The sequence below is a fragment of the Ricinus communis genome, chromosome 8 (assembly GCF_019578655.1).
Source record: "Ricinus communis isolate WT05 ecotype wild-type chromosome 8, ASM1957865v1, whole genome shotgun sequence".
NCBI classification, from domain to species: domain Eukaryota; kingdom Viridiplantae; phylum Streptophyta; class Magnoliopsida; order Malpighiales; family Euphorbiaceae; genus Ricinus; species Ricinus communis.
The window spans coordinates 9,229,734-9,245,831 of NC_063263.1; the positions used below are offsets into that span (position 1 = coordinate 9,229,734).

The window sequence follows — 16,098 nt, forward strand, 5'->3', positions numbered from 1 at the left end:
CTACATTTAACTTCATTCATGTATTTCTTTATAAAATTAAAATAAATTAATAAATGAACGAGGCATTACATTCTCCATCCATATATCAGTCATACAACTATTACATAGATAGAATTAGTAATTTGTGTCTAACTATGCGTATCGAAATATTTGTATAATATTAAAAGAATTAATCCGAACATGACTTATTTAACTAATTGTGTTAAAATATCAAATCTCACACACGGACACATTTATAAACTAGATTAAACGGTTGACTTATATAGTCTATTTAATAAATTTAAATTTCTAAAATATATTTATAAATAAATAAATAACTAATATAATTTCAAATAATGTATTTATTTAATCATAAAATAACTTAAAATTAAATTTTTATCCTAAAATATAATTATATCTTTATAAATAATAAGATTATTTATATAAATATATGAAAAGAGGACAAATATATTAAATGTATTTATATATATATCGTATATATCTATAAACTTATAAATTCATTTACATAAGTGTATTTATTGTATCATTCGTGAATTAGACAAGTTAATCCATTTAAGCATAATTTATTTTTGAATCATAAACGAGCTGTTTATAATTTAATCAGATTATGTTAACTCTGTCCATAGACTAATTCATATTATGGCTACCTGACAGTCATGCACAAGTTACTATATAAATTTCATATATGCAAACTTATTGTTACCTAGAATATCATATAGCCACATTATTCATTCATGCTAACAATCTCTCAAATATAAAAGCTAATTTAAGCGATGTCAGACCGATAATAACGAAAAAACATAAAACTATATCGAGTCATGAGCTATAATGCAAATAAATACTTTGATTCTGCGAGGAGCTTTAAGCTTTCAAATAAATTTTATTAGAAAAATTGTTTGAAGGTGAAAGTCTAAACCATATGCAAACGTTGCATCTATTGTTAAATTTAATTTTTATTTTTAACATGTGTCTTTTTTTAATATGTCCACATATATTATATGAAAATATTTAAATATTATTGAAAAATTAAATTCAGTAAAATTAAATTGAAATTTAAAAGATGTTTATATATTAAAAATATAAAATTTAGATGTGTGATAAAATCAAAATTCAAATATGCAACAAATCAATTGATATAAGATTGGGGCATAAAAATGTATTTGGCCAAAAGTAATCTTGATAGTGTATTTGTAGCTAACACTTTTAAACGGGTAAAGATGGGTTTGGGCTATAAAAATTGAACTTCTTTATATCCGAAAATATGATTCCCAGCCCATTCGTAATTGGATCATGATAATCACTACATCCAAACAGATGCTTTTGGCAGTTTGGCGGAAGCATATAATCCTACTCTCATGGTTTTGCGGGAAAAAGCAAGAGATATAAATAAAGCAAAAGAAAATCAATCCAAACTAGAAGAAAAAAAAAAACAACAACAACAATGGCAATTAGAGAAATTGAAAGCGAAGATGAAAATGGGCCAAAATTTGAAGGATTTCCGTACAAACCATACTCTATTGAGGTCGAGTTCATGAAGGCACTTTATGGTTCTTTAGATAAAGGCGGCATTTCCATGCTTGAAAGCCCTACAGGTCCTCTCTCTCTTGCTAATTTTGTTAATTATTAATATTTGGAAAAAGTTTTGCTTTTCTTTTCTTTTTTATTTAATGTGAAATGATTGTGTTATTAATAGGTACTGGAAAAACTCTGAGTATCATATGCAGTACTTTACAATAGGTCTATGATCAAAGGCAAAAGGATAAGTCGAAATCAAAAGCTGAATCTGATAATGGTCAAATTGGCTTTGATGATGAACCTGATTGGATGAGAAACTTTGTTGCTAATGCTAACAAAGATGATGATTTAAAAAAACAAGAAAAAGAAGTCAAGTTGAAGAGTAAATTAGGGTTAAGAAGAAATTTAAAAAAGAGAAAGATCAGGGAAAGTTATAATCAAAGATCAGAGAAAGGGGAAGATTTTTTGCGTAAAGAAAGGGAATAACTTCAGTTGGAAAAAGAGAAATGACGAGGTAGAGTTGAGTGATAAGGGTTTTTTGTTGGAAGATTATGAAAATGAAGATGAAGGGACAATCAAATCAAAGAGGAAGATAGTTGGTGAGGGTTTGGTTACTCCGTCCTCATCAAGTGATAAGGATGAGGATGATGACGAGGATGACGAGGAAAAGGAGTTGAGGATTTATTTCTGTAGTCGGATGCATTCACAGCTTTCACAATTTGTAAAAGAGTTAAGGAATACTCATTTTGTTAATGACATAACTGTTGTGTGTTTGGGATCTAGGAAGAACTTTTGTGTAAATAAAGGTATTGTGAAATTTTTGCTTTGTTATTTTATTCTTTGATTTGTTCTATGTGTATTTTTTGTTTAACTTTAGCTTTTAGGGTTTGTGTTCAGAGGTTTTGAAACTTGGAAATGCTACACGGATCAATGAGCGATGCTTGGAGTTATAAAAGAAGAAAAATGAAGTATCTAAAATCAAGGTACGAAATAAAAATTGAAGATCCATGTATTAACACTTAAGTGCAAATTGATGCACGTGAAGGTTTTGAAAATTTAAAGAGCAGATAGTAGTGTTGTAACAACCTGCATGTTTGTCTTGGACTATCATTTCTGAAATCATTCAAGTTGATGGTTTTATAACCATACTCGCGGAAGCAATTCTTTTAGTTTTAGAAGCTAAATCCTGAGGCTAATGAGCTTTTTAAGTCTATACTACTGCTCAAAGCAGATGATGTAGGAAGAGATTTACATATACACGTGGTCTCCATGTATTTTAAGGAATTCCATCCTACATGGAATTTCTGGACATATGGTTTAGCCAAACTATGGTGGGGCGGCAATATTAAGAATTCATCCTTTTCTTAGGCCTGCTCCTCCATTTTCTATAGCAAACCTTTTTCCAAGGAAAGGTCGGAGTGGGAAAACATTTTCACCAAAATTTGAAGATGACTCATATCCTACTTTTGCGCATAGCTGAAAAAGAATAACAATTACTAACTCTTGGATAAAGGGTTTCTAGCCCAATGTTGTATGATATTATTTTCATCTCATTTTATTCATTTAAATTTAAATAATCACCTTGTTGCTAGGGATGAAGGTTTTCTTGACTATTTTGATTGAGCCATTGAGGTGATGATATGCAAACCTTAGGTGTGGAGGGAAGAACACGCCAAACCAAGGTTTCTTCTGGATGCCTAATGCTTAGAAAGCATAAGCTACAAAGGCAATTTAGGGATGAGATTTCTCAACTAGTAGCTCTCGATATTAAAGATCTTGTTCGGATTGGAAGAAGCATTGGGACTTGTCCATATTATGGCTCCCGAAGCATGGTCCCAGCAGCTGACCTTGTGGTTCTTCCATATCAATCTCTTCTATCAAAATCATCACGTGAAATGCTTGGGCTGAACTTGAAGAACAATATTGTTATAATAGACGAGGCACATAATCTTGCCGACCCCCTCATCAGCATGCATGATGCAAAAATTACATTATCAGAGGTTTAACAACTCTCATTTTTACTTGTCTCTAATTTCTTTATTTCTCAAAAGTCTAGTTTATCAGCTTTAAAATAGCGATGTATTTGGTTTAGCGGCTAGTTAGAGTTGGTCTAAGCTTCATTTATGACAAATCAATTGATACATTGCAAGACCACAGTTACATGGGAGAGGTTTTTCCTTTGTATTAGTCAAATAAGAACCTTGAGATACAGTCAAAATTTTAAGCAAGATTGATGTTGATGTTGAAAATATTTATAGCATTGTAACAGGATGCACTAACCTTTTTTTTTCTTTTTCTCAGTTGGATCATGTACACTCTAGCATAGAGAAGTACTTTGCAAGGTTCCACAATCTCTTGGGACTTGGCAATCGAAGATATATCCAAACTTTGATGGTTCTTACTAGGGCTTTCTTACAAACTCTACATAGTGAGAAGGATTTGGACCATGAGAATATTTGCCAAGTTGAAGAGAAAGCAGTTGAAGTCAAAACAGCCTTTGATACTTCGATGGCCATAAATGATTTTCTCTTTTCTCTTAATATAGATAATATTAATTTGGTGAAATTGCTAGAGTATATTAAGGACAACAATATTATCCACAAGGTGAATGCTTGTTCTCACTTATTGTCCTTATCAATTATACTAAGCAATACTATCATCATCACCATGCTATGCTTGTTTCTCTAGGTAACTGGCTATGGAGAAAAGGTGGCTAGCTTGCAGAAAGAGTCGGTTCCAATTGACAATGGGGAATATGGGGAGGAATGGAGCACTCTCTTTAGTTTCCGGGCATTAGTAGATATGTTGGTATCACTGACCAATAATGATGGTGATGGACGCATAATAATCTCAAAATCAAGATTAACATGCTCTGGAAGAGGAGGGGGATTTTTAAAATATGTTATGCTCACTGGGGAAAAGATGTTTTCAGAGGTTTGTTAAGAATTTGCGTTTCTGATTCCTTATGGATATTAGATATCATGTAAGAGTTAGCATGCACATTCAGATGTGTCACGGCCCCATCCGTGGGACCGTGATCGGCAGTAGGGAATGGGTAGGTGTAAGGCCACCGAATCCCGTAGTAAGCCTGACACTCACTAACTCAAACCAACCTCAACTCAAATTTTACTATTATTAATATCACAATTTACAGTAACATTAATTAAATCGGTCTGCCAGAAGAATTAGGTGAGACCCGAAACTACAGAAAATTACCACTGATATCTCTACTATTACTACTGCGGAGAATCTAAGATTTACCAATTTACATACCAAATCAAACACCACCCGATGATGAAGGAGTCGGGTTACTGAATAAGAGTCGCGGGAAGACTAACAGTCACGAATCTGAAAAACAGTAAATGAAGACTGTCAGTCTCGAGAGTGAGCTAAAATCATATATCTAAAACAGTTTCAAACATCTCAATATCACATTATTTAATTTTTAAAATAATTAATAAATCATGATAACCATACGTGTCATGCCATGCTTACCCAAAAATAATTCCACATGCAACGGGATGGAGTACTTCAGTAGAACCCTAATCCTAACTCTAACATCTCGATTTATTTCAACACTTATGTCTCGACTAACCTTAACTCTAACATCTCAATCTCTCATTCCAACATAACTGGCGCCCAGAGAGCAAAGCTCGACCAGGGACCTTACCTCCAGTCCGGTCACTTAACTCTCATCCTTAGCCTTTCGGCTCTCTTATCCAATAAGACTGGCGCCCAGAGAGCATAGCTCGACCAGGGACCTTACCTCCAGTCTGGTCACTTAAATTTTCAAATAAACCGGCGCCTAGAGAGCAATGCTCGACCAGGGACTTTTACTCCGGCAACCACACTCTACTAAGCCCAGAGAGCGATGCTCGACCAGGGCAGATCCTAATCTTTCTTTCTTAAAACTTTACCTATTTATCCTTTCTCTATCTCATCTCTCTCATATTTATACTGGAACGCTCATCCAATTCCTATGTTCTACTGTCGTCCCATCCCGAGTCATCATGCAATATTAAAATTGGTGATAAAGGAAAAACATATTTAAATAGTAATTAAAGGCATCATGCAAATAATAATAATAATTAAATGAAAGATTGAAATTGCAAATGAATAATCACAGTAACAAATCAAATTTTATGCATGACACGTGCATAAGCGATATATGACTTTAACTTACAGATTTGACGACCTCCTAACTCTGCTCCGGTGCCTCGATTGGATCGAGCTGAACAAACAGACTATAGTCACGGAAAATAATTTATCAAAACACTGAAACAATCAATCATTAATCCTAGGTCTAGACTCCTAGGACTGACTGTCTAAAAATCTCAACTCGGGAGAATTCTACCGAAAATCTAGCAGAACCTCCCCTACAACAAGGACATTACCCCCCGTAAAAACGAGTCCAGGACCTGCCAGAAAAACACTTCAAATATTCAACAATTCAAACAACGGGAGTCGGGTCCCCAAACTTCACTATTTCCCGACTCCGCCACACAACATAAAATACGAGGCAGGCAAACTGACCGACAATTATTTTTGACTCACAAATATTAAATACACAACACAAAACAATAAGCACAATTCTAGATCAAAGGATTTCCAAGATCAACGGGCCAGAGAAAATTACCGAGACGCTCGGTCGCTCGGTCGACTCGCCTCCGGCCGCCGGAGTCCGATCGACGATCCGAGTACACCATCGGACTCACAACGACGCGCTGATGACGATCCCTGCTTCTGATTTTCCGATCTGACACCCGATCATCAGGAGAGATTTACAGACGATCTCGACCGTCGATTTGCAAACGAAGTCCGATCGCCATGAAACCGGTGTCATTGCGAAGCTTGAGCTGAGGAGAGTCGGGATACATCCTCCGATCGTCCATCCTCCGCCAAAGCTTGCCAAAAAACCTGGAAAACGTAGCTGCCATCACTTCACCGGAACTCCCTCCTTCGGCCACCAAAACCGACGCCGCTGCCGCCAAAAGGAAGCTCTCTTCGAGGGGAGCCGATCGCCACCAAGATCGGCCGAAAAGGCCTCCGGAAACGATCGAAGCGGCCCAAAGCTGCTCTGGCGCGATTCCTTGGTGACGCCATTCTCAGCTGCTCGCCGCCTTTCTTGCTCAAGCTAGCCGCCACCAACAACCTACGCCACCGCCTTCCTCTTCTTCTTCTTCGGCCATCACCCTCTCTCTTTCTCTCCCGATCTTCTTTCTCTCTCCCCGATCCTTCTTTCTTTCTTTCAATATCGACATTTGACCCCTTAACTTTTTCTTATTACAATTTGGCCCCTTAACTTTCTTAATTACTTACAATTTCATCCTGCAGAATTTCCAAATAACCCCCAAGCTTTTCTTCAGCCTTTCAATTAAGCCCCTAAATAATTAATTTGGGCCAAATTAGAATTATGGAAAATACGCAATTATAAAAATACCCCTGACCGATATATTTATTTCTAAAAATACCAAACTCACAAATTTCCATTAAAACCCCATATTAATGAAATTATACTTTTAATCCTCATCCAAAAATAATTTTCCAATTAAGTCCTACACATAATTAAATTAAATAATCAAAAATATAATCTACGCTTCAAATAATTTACTTAATTAATTTTTAAAATTTCAAACTAATTGGGTATAGAAAAATAATTCATTCAATTGACTAATATTAAAATTTCCATTAAATCATTTCAAATTAAACCAAATAAAAATAAAATTAAATTAATTTAAATAAAAACCTATTTATTAATTATTATTAATATTATTTTTATTAAAGAAAAATTTCGGTTATTACAAGATGCATGTCCTGCACATGCATACTTATCATCATTTGCTTGGAAATCAAACATTTCAAGGATGATATGTAACTATATAGTATTACCAAACTGGAAATTGTGTGATTTTCCTTTTGTCTCATCTGCTATCTAAAATCAGGTGAATGTGATTTTTTTTTCTGAATATTTGCAGATTGTGCATGAAGCACATGCAATTGTGCTGGCAGGAGGGACTCTACAACCTATGGAAGAGACAAGAGAGAGACTTTTCCCGTGGTTACCACCAAGGCAGCTGCATTTCTTTTCATGTAGTCATATTGTCCCTCCTGAGAGTATTTTGCCGATTGTAGTTTCCCGTGGCCCTTCTGGTCAATCATTTGATTTCAGCTACAGTTGTAGGAGCTCATCAAATATGGTGAGTGTATTGCAGCCTGCACTTATTGCCTAATCTTCCAGCTTGGTACTCAGATTGATCTTCTAAATTAAAATTGTGGCACACGGTATCATCATTGCTATTTGTAGTATTGAGATGGGGTTTATGGGACTTTAGTTGATCATTTTGTATACAGTGGGGTTGTTTTTCTATCTTGGTATTGTTAAACAAAAACATGGTTCAATTTCTGCAAAAACAACTTTATAGTCACTACAGTTTTCCTTATATTCTCTCAAGTTCTTTCTCCATTAACCATTGTTGACCAAATCATGTTGATGGGCTTGAGTTGATAGATAGAGGAGCTGGGGCTGTTGCTATGCAATTTGGTGGCAATTGTTCCTAAAGGAATTGTTGTATTCTTCTCTTCATTTGAGTATAAGGGAAAGGTCTATGATGCATGGAAGACATCAGACATTCTTGAGAGGATTAAGAAAAAAAAAACGTATCTTCAGAGAGCCTAGAAGAAACTTTGATGTGGAACTTGTTCTCAAGGACTACAAGGAAACAATTGAAACGTTGTTTACAGTCTCCAAAGAAGAGGTATCACCTTATAATGGTGCAATAATCCTAGTTGTAGTTGGTGGAAAGATATCATAAGGCATCAACTTCAGTGATGAGATGGGTCGATGCATAGTTATGGTGGGACTACCTTATCCAAGCCCATCTGACATCGAGTTGATAGAGAGGGTGAAGTATATTGAAAGTTTGGGAGAGTCTAATTCTACTAAGAACCCCAGAATTTCATATGGTGATCAATATTTCAGTGGGGATGTTCAGGCTGCATTCAGCATCCTAAGGAGTTGCAAGCATAGAGGACAAGAGTATTACGAAAACCTCTGCATGAAAGCCGTAAACTAATCAATTGGTGATATATATATATATTTGAATATGCCATTTGATTAACTGAAAGCAATGGTTTATTGGTCTGGACGATATGCCTCCTTCAATATGGTGTTCATAAATTCTGCATGTATGCATCTATTATCAAAATGGATTACGTTGCTTTAACAACTGTCTTTTTCCCGAATCGTCTTCTTCAGGTAGAGCAATACGGCACATAAATGACTATGCAGCAATTTTGTTAGTTGACATGCTTTATGCATCTGATTCCTCAAAAAGAAGCTTCTCTCATCCAACTCACAAGCTTCCGCAGTGGATAAAAGATCGCCTCGTCTCTACAACCAATAGTTATGGCGAAGTCCATAGGTTGGTGCATCAGTTCTTCAAATTCCACAAGAACAAAATTTTCCAATAGAAACTGTTTTTGCATTATGTTATACAAGTTAAAGAATTAATACAACTATTATGGGATATGACAGCAATAATGCTTCATCTTACCAATGCTCAGGCCAAGCCAAATTCCCCTTTATGAGGTTTATATTATACAATAAAAATACATTGTCTTTAATATAGCATTGGGATAATTGTGTTTAGGTCTCCGATAGATTCATCATTGGACAATAATTGTTATGGAGAACAAAAGACAAGCTTGTTTTTTTGTTCTCAGGACACGTTTCGGTTTATATATATTAGATGTGTTATAGAGCTTATTTACACTTTTTATGTTGTTGAGTAGGTACATGGCTTTCTAATTTATATGATACCATTACCATCTTCATTTTGAAATTTTGAAGAGCAAAGCATTGAAAAAGTTGCAGTTAAAGTTATCTCTCAAGTAATTCTCAAGATCCTCCAACCCTCAAGAGTTCTTTGTTTTTAATCACGGGCAAGAGAGTTGTTTCCATTTGCTGAAAATTCTTACGATTATGTACTCATTTAGGCTAGAGTTGTTAGACCCACATTTATTTGATTATATAAAGAAAAAAATCAACATTTTATGCTTTTGATTTATATATTTGTTTATCATATCAACATGAATTCATCTCACGTGAGTTCAAATCTATATTAAGTTTTTTATTAATGCTACATGTGGTTGAAATCTATTAAAAGTTTTATCTAATTTGATAAAAAATAAAATGAAAATGATAAAAGTTGAAAGAAATAATTTAGTGTTATAAAACATATTAATTTACTAATATGAAATTTATTTGAAAATTTTATATGTTTGCTTAGAATTTAATTTAGTTATAATCAATTTCATACAAATTTGATTATATAAAATTTTAAATTAATTTTCACTTCATTTAAAACATATGATTTTAGATTTTCAATTTTAACCAAATACAATATAATAGAAAATCTTAATTTATTTTTCTACATCTCTTTTTTGTCTCAATCCTAAATTTCTCCTCTTCTTCTGCTAGTCCTGCTCTGCAAAATAGAAGGTCAAATTAGTGAATTGTCATTAACTGGAGGTGCTTGTAATATTAGTTTGATTGTTTTATTCATCTACGAAATCTATGAAAATTCAAATATATATTTAGACATCTGAATTTTATATTTTTTTATGATATCTAAATAGTTTTGACATATAATTTCATTTAATATCTCTATGTATATTAATGTATATAAGTAGGTATTTAAATTTATCATTAGATATAGTTCAGGTGTTTGTTAGGATAAATAAAAAATTAAAAATGTGAGAGAAAGTATAAAAATGGAACTTATAGATTAAATTGAAAGTTAAGATATTAAAGTAACTAAATGATAATAAAATCTGAATATTCAAATATCCATTATGCCTTTAATATATTAAGATCTTTAACTAAAATTTGTTGCATCATGACTGCTTTATTATATTTAGAATATAATTAATCTCTTCCTAACCCAAACAAGGTAGCTTTACATAATGCTTTAATTTGATATCTTAAAATTGCAATCTATTGTATTAGGGTTATGAACAAGTAAACATTTGCATGCCTTTCCAAAAACTTCAATCTCATAACCAATCCATGCACAAGAAGCTAATTAATCAAAGGTTAAAGCAATTAATGTTAGGTTGGTGGCTGGACTTTGGGAATGGCAACTGTGAGAAAGTGACTTCACCATACAAAAATCTAAATGCACCTTATCTCTACATTAACTTGTTGGTCTTTGGGCACCAACCTCACTACACATTTGGGTCCATCCATCTCCCACAAATAAATGCAAAATGAATCCCTAATTACTTAAAAAATAATTTTTTAACTTTTTAACTATTTAACAGGTCTAATTAATTTCTTCAAATTTACATTTCCAATCCTCCCTATTTGAATTGTTTATATTTTTATTTGAAGTTATTGGTTTAATTTATCTATTGTTGTTGGTTTAATTTCTCCATTGTAGTTTTTCTTTTTTTTGGGTTATATATGTTTCAGCATTGAAAAAGAGAGAGAAAATTTTAAAAGAACTAGTAAAGAAAAAAATTGAAAAGAAAAAGACTTTTGTGTTGAAAGTATTTTGATTTTAATATTTTAATAATTTCAGATGTAATATCGGTATTTTAGTCGGATATTATCAAGGAAGAGTGATTTGAAAAGAAAATATATATAGATACAATTTTGTAAAAATTTTCAAAGTTAAAAATCTTTTTGAGTAAGTAGGAAGCAAAAATAAACCAAATGGTGGGTTCTTCATCTACAATTCCTGTGGCATGGAGGGGTCGATTAAATAAAAAAGCACCAACCTAACCACCATTTAATAAAGAAAGACAGAAACTAATATGATCTTTAATAGGAAAGTCTTCTTCTTAAGGAAGCAATTGATAGACTAAAGGATTCATGGGTCCATAAATTCAAACAAATGGGTAATAATAGTTTAACTTGAATATAAGGCTTATCAGAAAAAGCCTTTTTCACCAACGCCACTTTACCTTTTTCTTTGCATCTTAATCAATATAACTTCACTTTAGACAACAAGGAGTCAAAAAAAAATACTAAGATTAAATTTTGATTCCTAAGTCCATACTCAATTAGCTTCTTATTGAACAACTTTTGCACAAATAGGGCCACTTTGTTTATATGTGATAAAGGTAAAATTTGGATTTCTATTCACACATATCCACAAGGCAATACTACTCCCTTTTAATAGGCAAGTCCTTAAGGCTTCAAATCATGGCCTTCCGATCAATGATCATAAAAATCCAAGGGCTGTCAGCTTTCAACAGTTTCACAGTAAGAGAGGGAAGACAATATGAAGGATGTGGGCTGTGGAGAAAAGAAAGGGGACAGAAGCTAAAGCAGAACAAATATTGCTTTATGACCCTATTGCCTTTGTCTGTAGAGGGGACTCTTTAAGAAACTTCAACTGTCTCTGTCTTGTCTGTATACATCTGGAAGAAGAGGCCAAACGTATTAAGGCTATGTCTGTTCTTTGTAGTTAGGGAGCTGTTCTACATAATTACTAGACCTAGAAATGCAGCTAAAGGACTCCATTGAAAAGACTAAGGTGTTCTTCCACAACACTCTCCAACACCTTAAGTCGCTCTTCTTTGAAGGTTATCAAAAGCTACCCAAGCCAGATTCCTTCAACCCCTTCTCATGTGCCAATTGCAGCATAAAGAATCATCAAAGAGATGAATACTACACCAATTTTTGCAACGAATGGGAGTGTGATCTTGAAAAGGCAATGAAGAGGAAGGAGAGTAGTAGCATCACAGTATCAAAAGAAGCGGCGAGAGAAGAAGTACAAGAAAAAGAAGACTGTAAAGCAAATTCCACGAAGCTTCCAGAGAGTCCATTGAAGAAGAAAGAAGAGGTAACAAAGGAAGAGAGGAGCAAGAAAAGTTCACATTCAAGAAAAGTAGAAGAAGAGCTTTCAAAGAAGGAAAAAGAAGGAGCTTATGCACTGGCTAAAAAGATGAAGGAATTGGAAATGATGGATGTAAGTGATGTAGAACATGTATTGGACGTAGAAGAAGCACTTCACTACTACAATCGTCTTAGAAGTCCAGTGTATGTTGACATTGTCGATCAGTTTTTCACCGATATGTACAGAGAATTCTCTGTTCCACAGGCATCCGCAAGCATCAATAGCTCAAAGCGAAGACTTGGTTCAAAAAGGTTGTAAATGGCTTCCTACGTTTATGAATTCTTACTTTGTGTATATGAATTTGTTTCCTTGTCCTAATCGTCCCTTTCTATGTTACATTGAGTGTGCCTTTTTTGCAATATGAATTATAATATTCATCTGTCAAAACATCTTCTTCCATAGATTGCTATTCTCGATCTTGTCTGGTTAACGTTAGATACATGCAATCAGTTTTAGATACATGCCTGAAAGGGCTGCGGGCTGAAGGATGTTTATTAGAATATCTTCCCATGAATATTCTGGAGCAGATGCAATAAATGGAGTCACAAGATTAATAATGCCTACTTTTAAATGTCTGATAAGAGGGTATTTGATGTCTACTCTACAAATGTTCATAAAGCCAGTTTCTACAATGCTAAACATTGGATGCCCTATGGTAGAGTGTTCCATAGGGTCCAAATTGAAAAGCCTGTTAGGTGTCTGCTAATATAAGTAAGAGCATTAACCAACCAGGTAAAAAGAAAAAAGAAAGAAAAAGAAATCACTTCCTTTATAACATTTCCTGAACATGTATTTGACAGTTTGCTTTTGCTAGGATATTAAATTTACAAGATTACATCTGAAATCAGTTTCAAAGTTCAAATTTACTGAGGAAAAGCACAAAAATCAGTGTAGGGAAAGCTGAAAAAGTTATGTGGATCAACTTCTTCCAGATCAATTATATCTCATACCACCTTAGAACAATTGCGTCTGACCTGACCTGCTGAACCTGTCAAGACATTGAGATTTGAGAGCTTCATCATTGCCTGGGCAAAGTCCCGGCGAAATAAGGACACATCCGAAGCATATGCTCTGACCCAAATCCCAGTTTCTTCCCCAGACATTAGTTGCTGATCAGAATAGAGGATTCCTCTACCGTGCAGAAGACTGCGGTAGTACAATGTGCCAAAATCTACTCCAGGTCCCTCATAGGCCATATTGATTCCTAGATCTTCAGGTGAGGACAGGAGTGAATTCTCAAAGGAAACTGATGGAGCAGTGCATAATGGTGGGGAAGACAATGAACCTCGGAAGGAAAGTGATGGTGGTGCTGCTGATGACATCACGCTATGGGGTGGTGAGGTTTCCGTTGATGATGACACTAAGATATCAAAGGGAGGTGAAGCTGCTGGTACCTCTGATGCACCACTGGTGTTGCATTTTGACCTTAGAAAGTTGAGGAATTGGGGATCCAGAGAGGGATCAGGCCCATAAGTCCCGCCAAAGTCGTATAGACGGTTCAGGAAAAATTTGCAATGGATCATTCCAATGCTGTGAGCACCTGATCAAAAATAAAGGAAGGAAACAGCTTGAAATGTTCAGGTGCATAACAAGAGAACGATCAGAAGCTGAAATCTAATTTGTGGCTAATCAAACACACAAATTAATAGACATAAACAAAAACGAAGGTTTAAAAACAAGTTAAAGGATGTTGCATAAGAACTCGGACAACGCAAACAGTGAAGACGGAATCAATAAAGCATAACCAAGATTTTTCACCAAAATAAGAAAAGAAAAAAACATGAATAAGAGCAAGAATAATACCTAAGATACTAACAGTTTCTCTTTCATCAAAACCCCTAGAAGAAAAAGATGCAAGGGTTTCTGAAAGATCAGCATTCGGTGAAGGAAGCTCATTTGTTGCCAAGTTTGAGAAGGGTTCAGTACTATCTCTTCTGCCAGTGAAGAGTGGATAGAATGGACCACCAGCCTGAAATTCAAAATGCAATTAAATCCTGAGGGAGAGAGAGAAAGAGGTGGAAATGAAGGTTTATATACCTGTAAAACACCTTCTCTGGCTGCCAAGACAACAATATCTGCACAAGAAACGATTCCAGGGCAAACTTCTTCAATCTGTGACTTGATTTTGTCAATTATATCATAACCCTTCAAGTTTTCATTTGGGTTAGAATCTTTCTCAGATTGTTTGCCATCAACAGCATCCAATAGAATAGAAGCATCACAACCCTGCAGAAAACTCATTGCACAGCAACTAAATCAAAATTGCAAGTGAAAGCAGCACAGGCGCAACAAACCAAAAAAATACATAACAATACATGAGAATCGAGAAATTATCAAAATTAGGTACAAATCCAGAAGAACTCTATCAGAAGCAGATAGATTTTGACGCCAGAAGCACTACAAAACTGGAACTGAACCAAACTCTTATTGGAATGGAAACCTCAACTTTTACATCAGAGAAAGTTCAATCAATGTTCACAGAACTGTCAAAAAATAGTCTAGACTACGTTAGTAACAGAAACTTTCTTTTATCACATCGATACCAACAGAACTAATAAAGAAAATTATCAAAAGGAAACACCGGCAAAACCCTAGAAACTGAAAATCCACTTCATGATCAACAAGATCCTACATGTTTTACAAGAAATGTCAATAACAAAACCCACATCAGTTTCACGAAGACTAAGACATTATTCTCATAGTTAAGTAAAAAACTTCAAGAACCAAAAGAAAACCCCATAAATAACAAGTAAGATTGCACTACATCACCAAATCAAAAACCCACCTCAAGATCAATAACAAAAGGCTAAAAATCTCATAATAACCACCAATAACAACAAAACCCACATCAATTTTATAAAGAACTGAGATACTAATACACAAAGTTAACAAACTAAAGACCACAACTTTACCAAAAAACAGATAAAATAAAACCAAGAAACAATAAATCCATTACAAATAAACAAGAACAAGAAAGAAAGATCATTACCGCAATGAAACAATCATGGAAAACAAGCCTCAAGAGAGCAGGAGAAACACTGAACTTGACTTTGTATAATTCTCGAACAACATTTTGAATGATTTTCTCAGCTTGTGGACAAGAATTGCGATAGAAGTCATATTCAAGTGACCTAGTTTGAGGATGTGCTTCTTGTTCGTTAGACAAGAAAAAAGAAGGAAGCAAATCCCAAGAAGAAGAAGTGTAATAATATTCTTCGAAGCTTTCCTTGATCTCTTCGTTATGGATCATTATCTCTTTAGTTTGGTTCCTGAAAGAGATCAAGATACAGATGATGAATACAAGAACAGTCATTTTCTTCATGTTTGCTATTTCAAAAATTGAGTTCACCATTTTCTTTTCTTTTTATTGATTTTCGGTTGAAAGGTTGATTCTTTGATCTTTGGTTTTCGTGGGTTTTTGTATTTGGAGAGAAGAGTGGAGGTAGTAGAGCAAAGAAGGTGTTTTTAACGGAATTCTTGGAACTGGCGGGAAAGGAGAGGGTCTGAGAATGACCAAAGTACCCTTGCATCTATAATTGCCCTTGAATTAGTTAGCTGATGCCAGTTTAGGTTGATCCTAGCCGTTGATTACTTCTAATCAATTTTGATGGGACTAATCAAGGACAATGTATGGACAGTTTCAAATCTAAGTATTGCTAAATATTTATTATGGCCCTTC

The 16,098-nt window shown here is 34.5% G+C and overlaps 3 protein-coding genes across 3 annotated transcripts; 2 read left to right on the forward strand and 1 right to left on the reverse strand.

The window, feature by feature from the left end:
* The first annotated feature begins 1,126 nt into the window (after positions 1-1,126).
* On the forward strand, positions 1,127-8,985 carry LOC8274505 (ATP-dependent DNA helicase DDX11). Its single transcript, XM_048378202.1, is given in 11 exon segments — positions 1,127-1,592; positions 1,694-1,977; positions 1,979-2,321; positions 2,413-2,496; positions 3,160-3,515; positions 3,817-4,119; positions 4,204-4,449; positions 7,491-7,712; positions 8,024-8,173; positions 8,175-8,595; positions 8,771-8,985. Coding segments are annotated over 11 exon segments (2,775 nt in total). The 5' UTR covers positions 1,127-1,441.
* Positions 8,986-11,823: 2,838 nt separating this feature from the next.
* Positions 11,824-12,820, forward strand: LOC8274507. Its single transcript, XM_002516009.4, has one exon. The coding sequence runs from the start codon at positions 12,024-12,026 to the stop codon at positions 12,675-12,677; it is 654 nt and encodes a 217-aa protein (XP_002516055.1). The 5' UTR covers positions 11,824-12,023; the 3' UTR covers positions 12,678-12,820.
* A 75-nt stretch (positions 12,821-12,895) lies between these two features.
* On the reverse strand, positions 12,896-16,019 carry LOC8274508 (putative Peroxidase 48). Its single transcript, XM_002516010.4, has 4 exons — positions 15,409-16,019; positions 14,457-14,645; positions 14,223-14,388; positions 12,896-13,959 (listed from the first exon to the last, which is right to left on the reverse strand). The coding sequence occupies exons 1-4, from the start codon at positions 15,769-15,771 to the stop codon at positions 13,364-13,366; spliced, it is 1,314 nt and encodes a 437-aa protein (XP_002516056.4). The 5' UTR covers positions 15,772-16,019; the 3' UTR covers positions 12,896-13,363.
* Between the last annotated feature and the right edge of the window lie 79 nt (positions 16,020-16,098).

Excerpts from the sequence above, each read along its gene's own strand:
- LOC8274507 (XM_002516009.4), top strand. The coding sequence starts at position 12,024 with ATGCAGCTAAAGGACTCCATTGAAAAGACTAAGGTGTTCTTCCACAAC.
- LOC8274508 (XM_002516010.4), bottom strand. The coding sequence starts at position 15,771 with ATGGTGAACTCAATTTTTGAAATAGCAAACATGAAGAAAATGACTGTT. Across the intron at positions 14,646-15,408 it reads TCCATGATTGTTTCATTGCG|GGTTGTGATGCTTCTATTCT; the intron begins GTAATGATCTTT and ends AGTTTTCTGCAG. Across the intron at positions 13,960-14,222 it reads AGAAACTGTTAGTATCTTAG|GTGCTCACAGCATTGGAATG; the intron begins GTATTATTCTTG and ends ATTTTTGATCAG.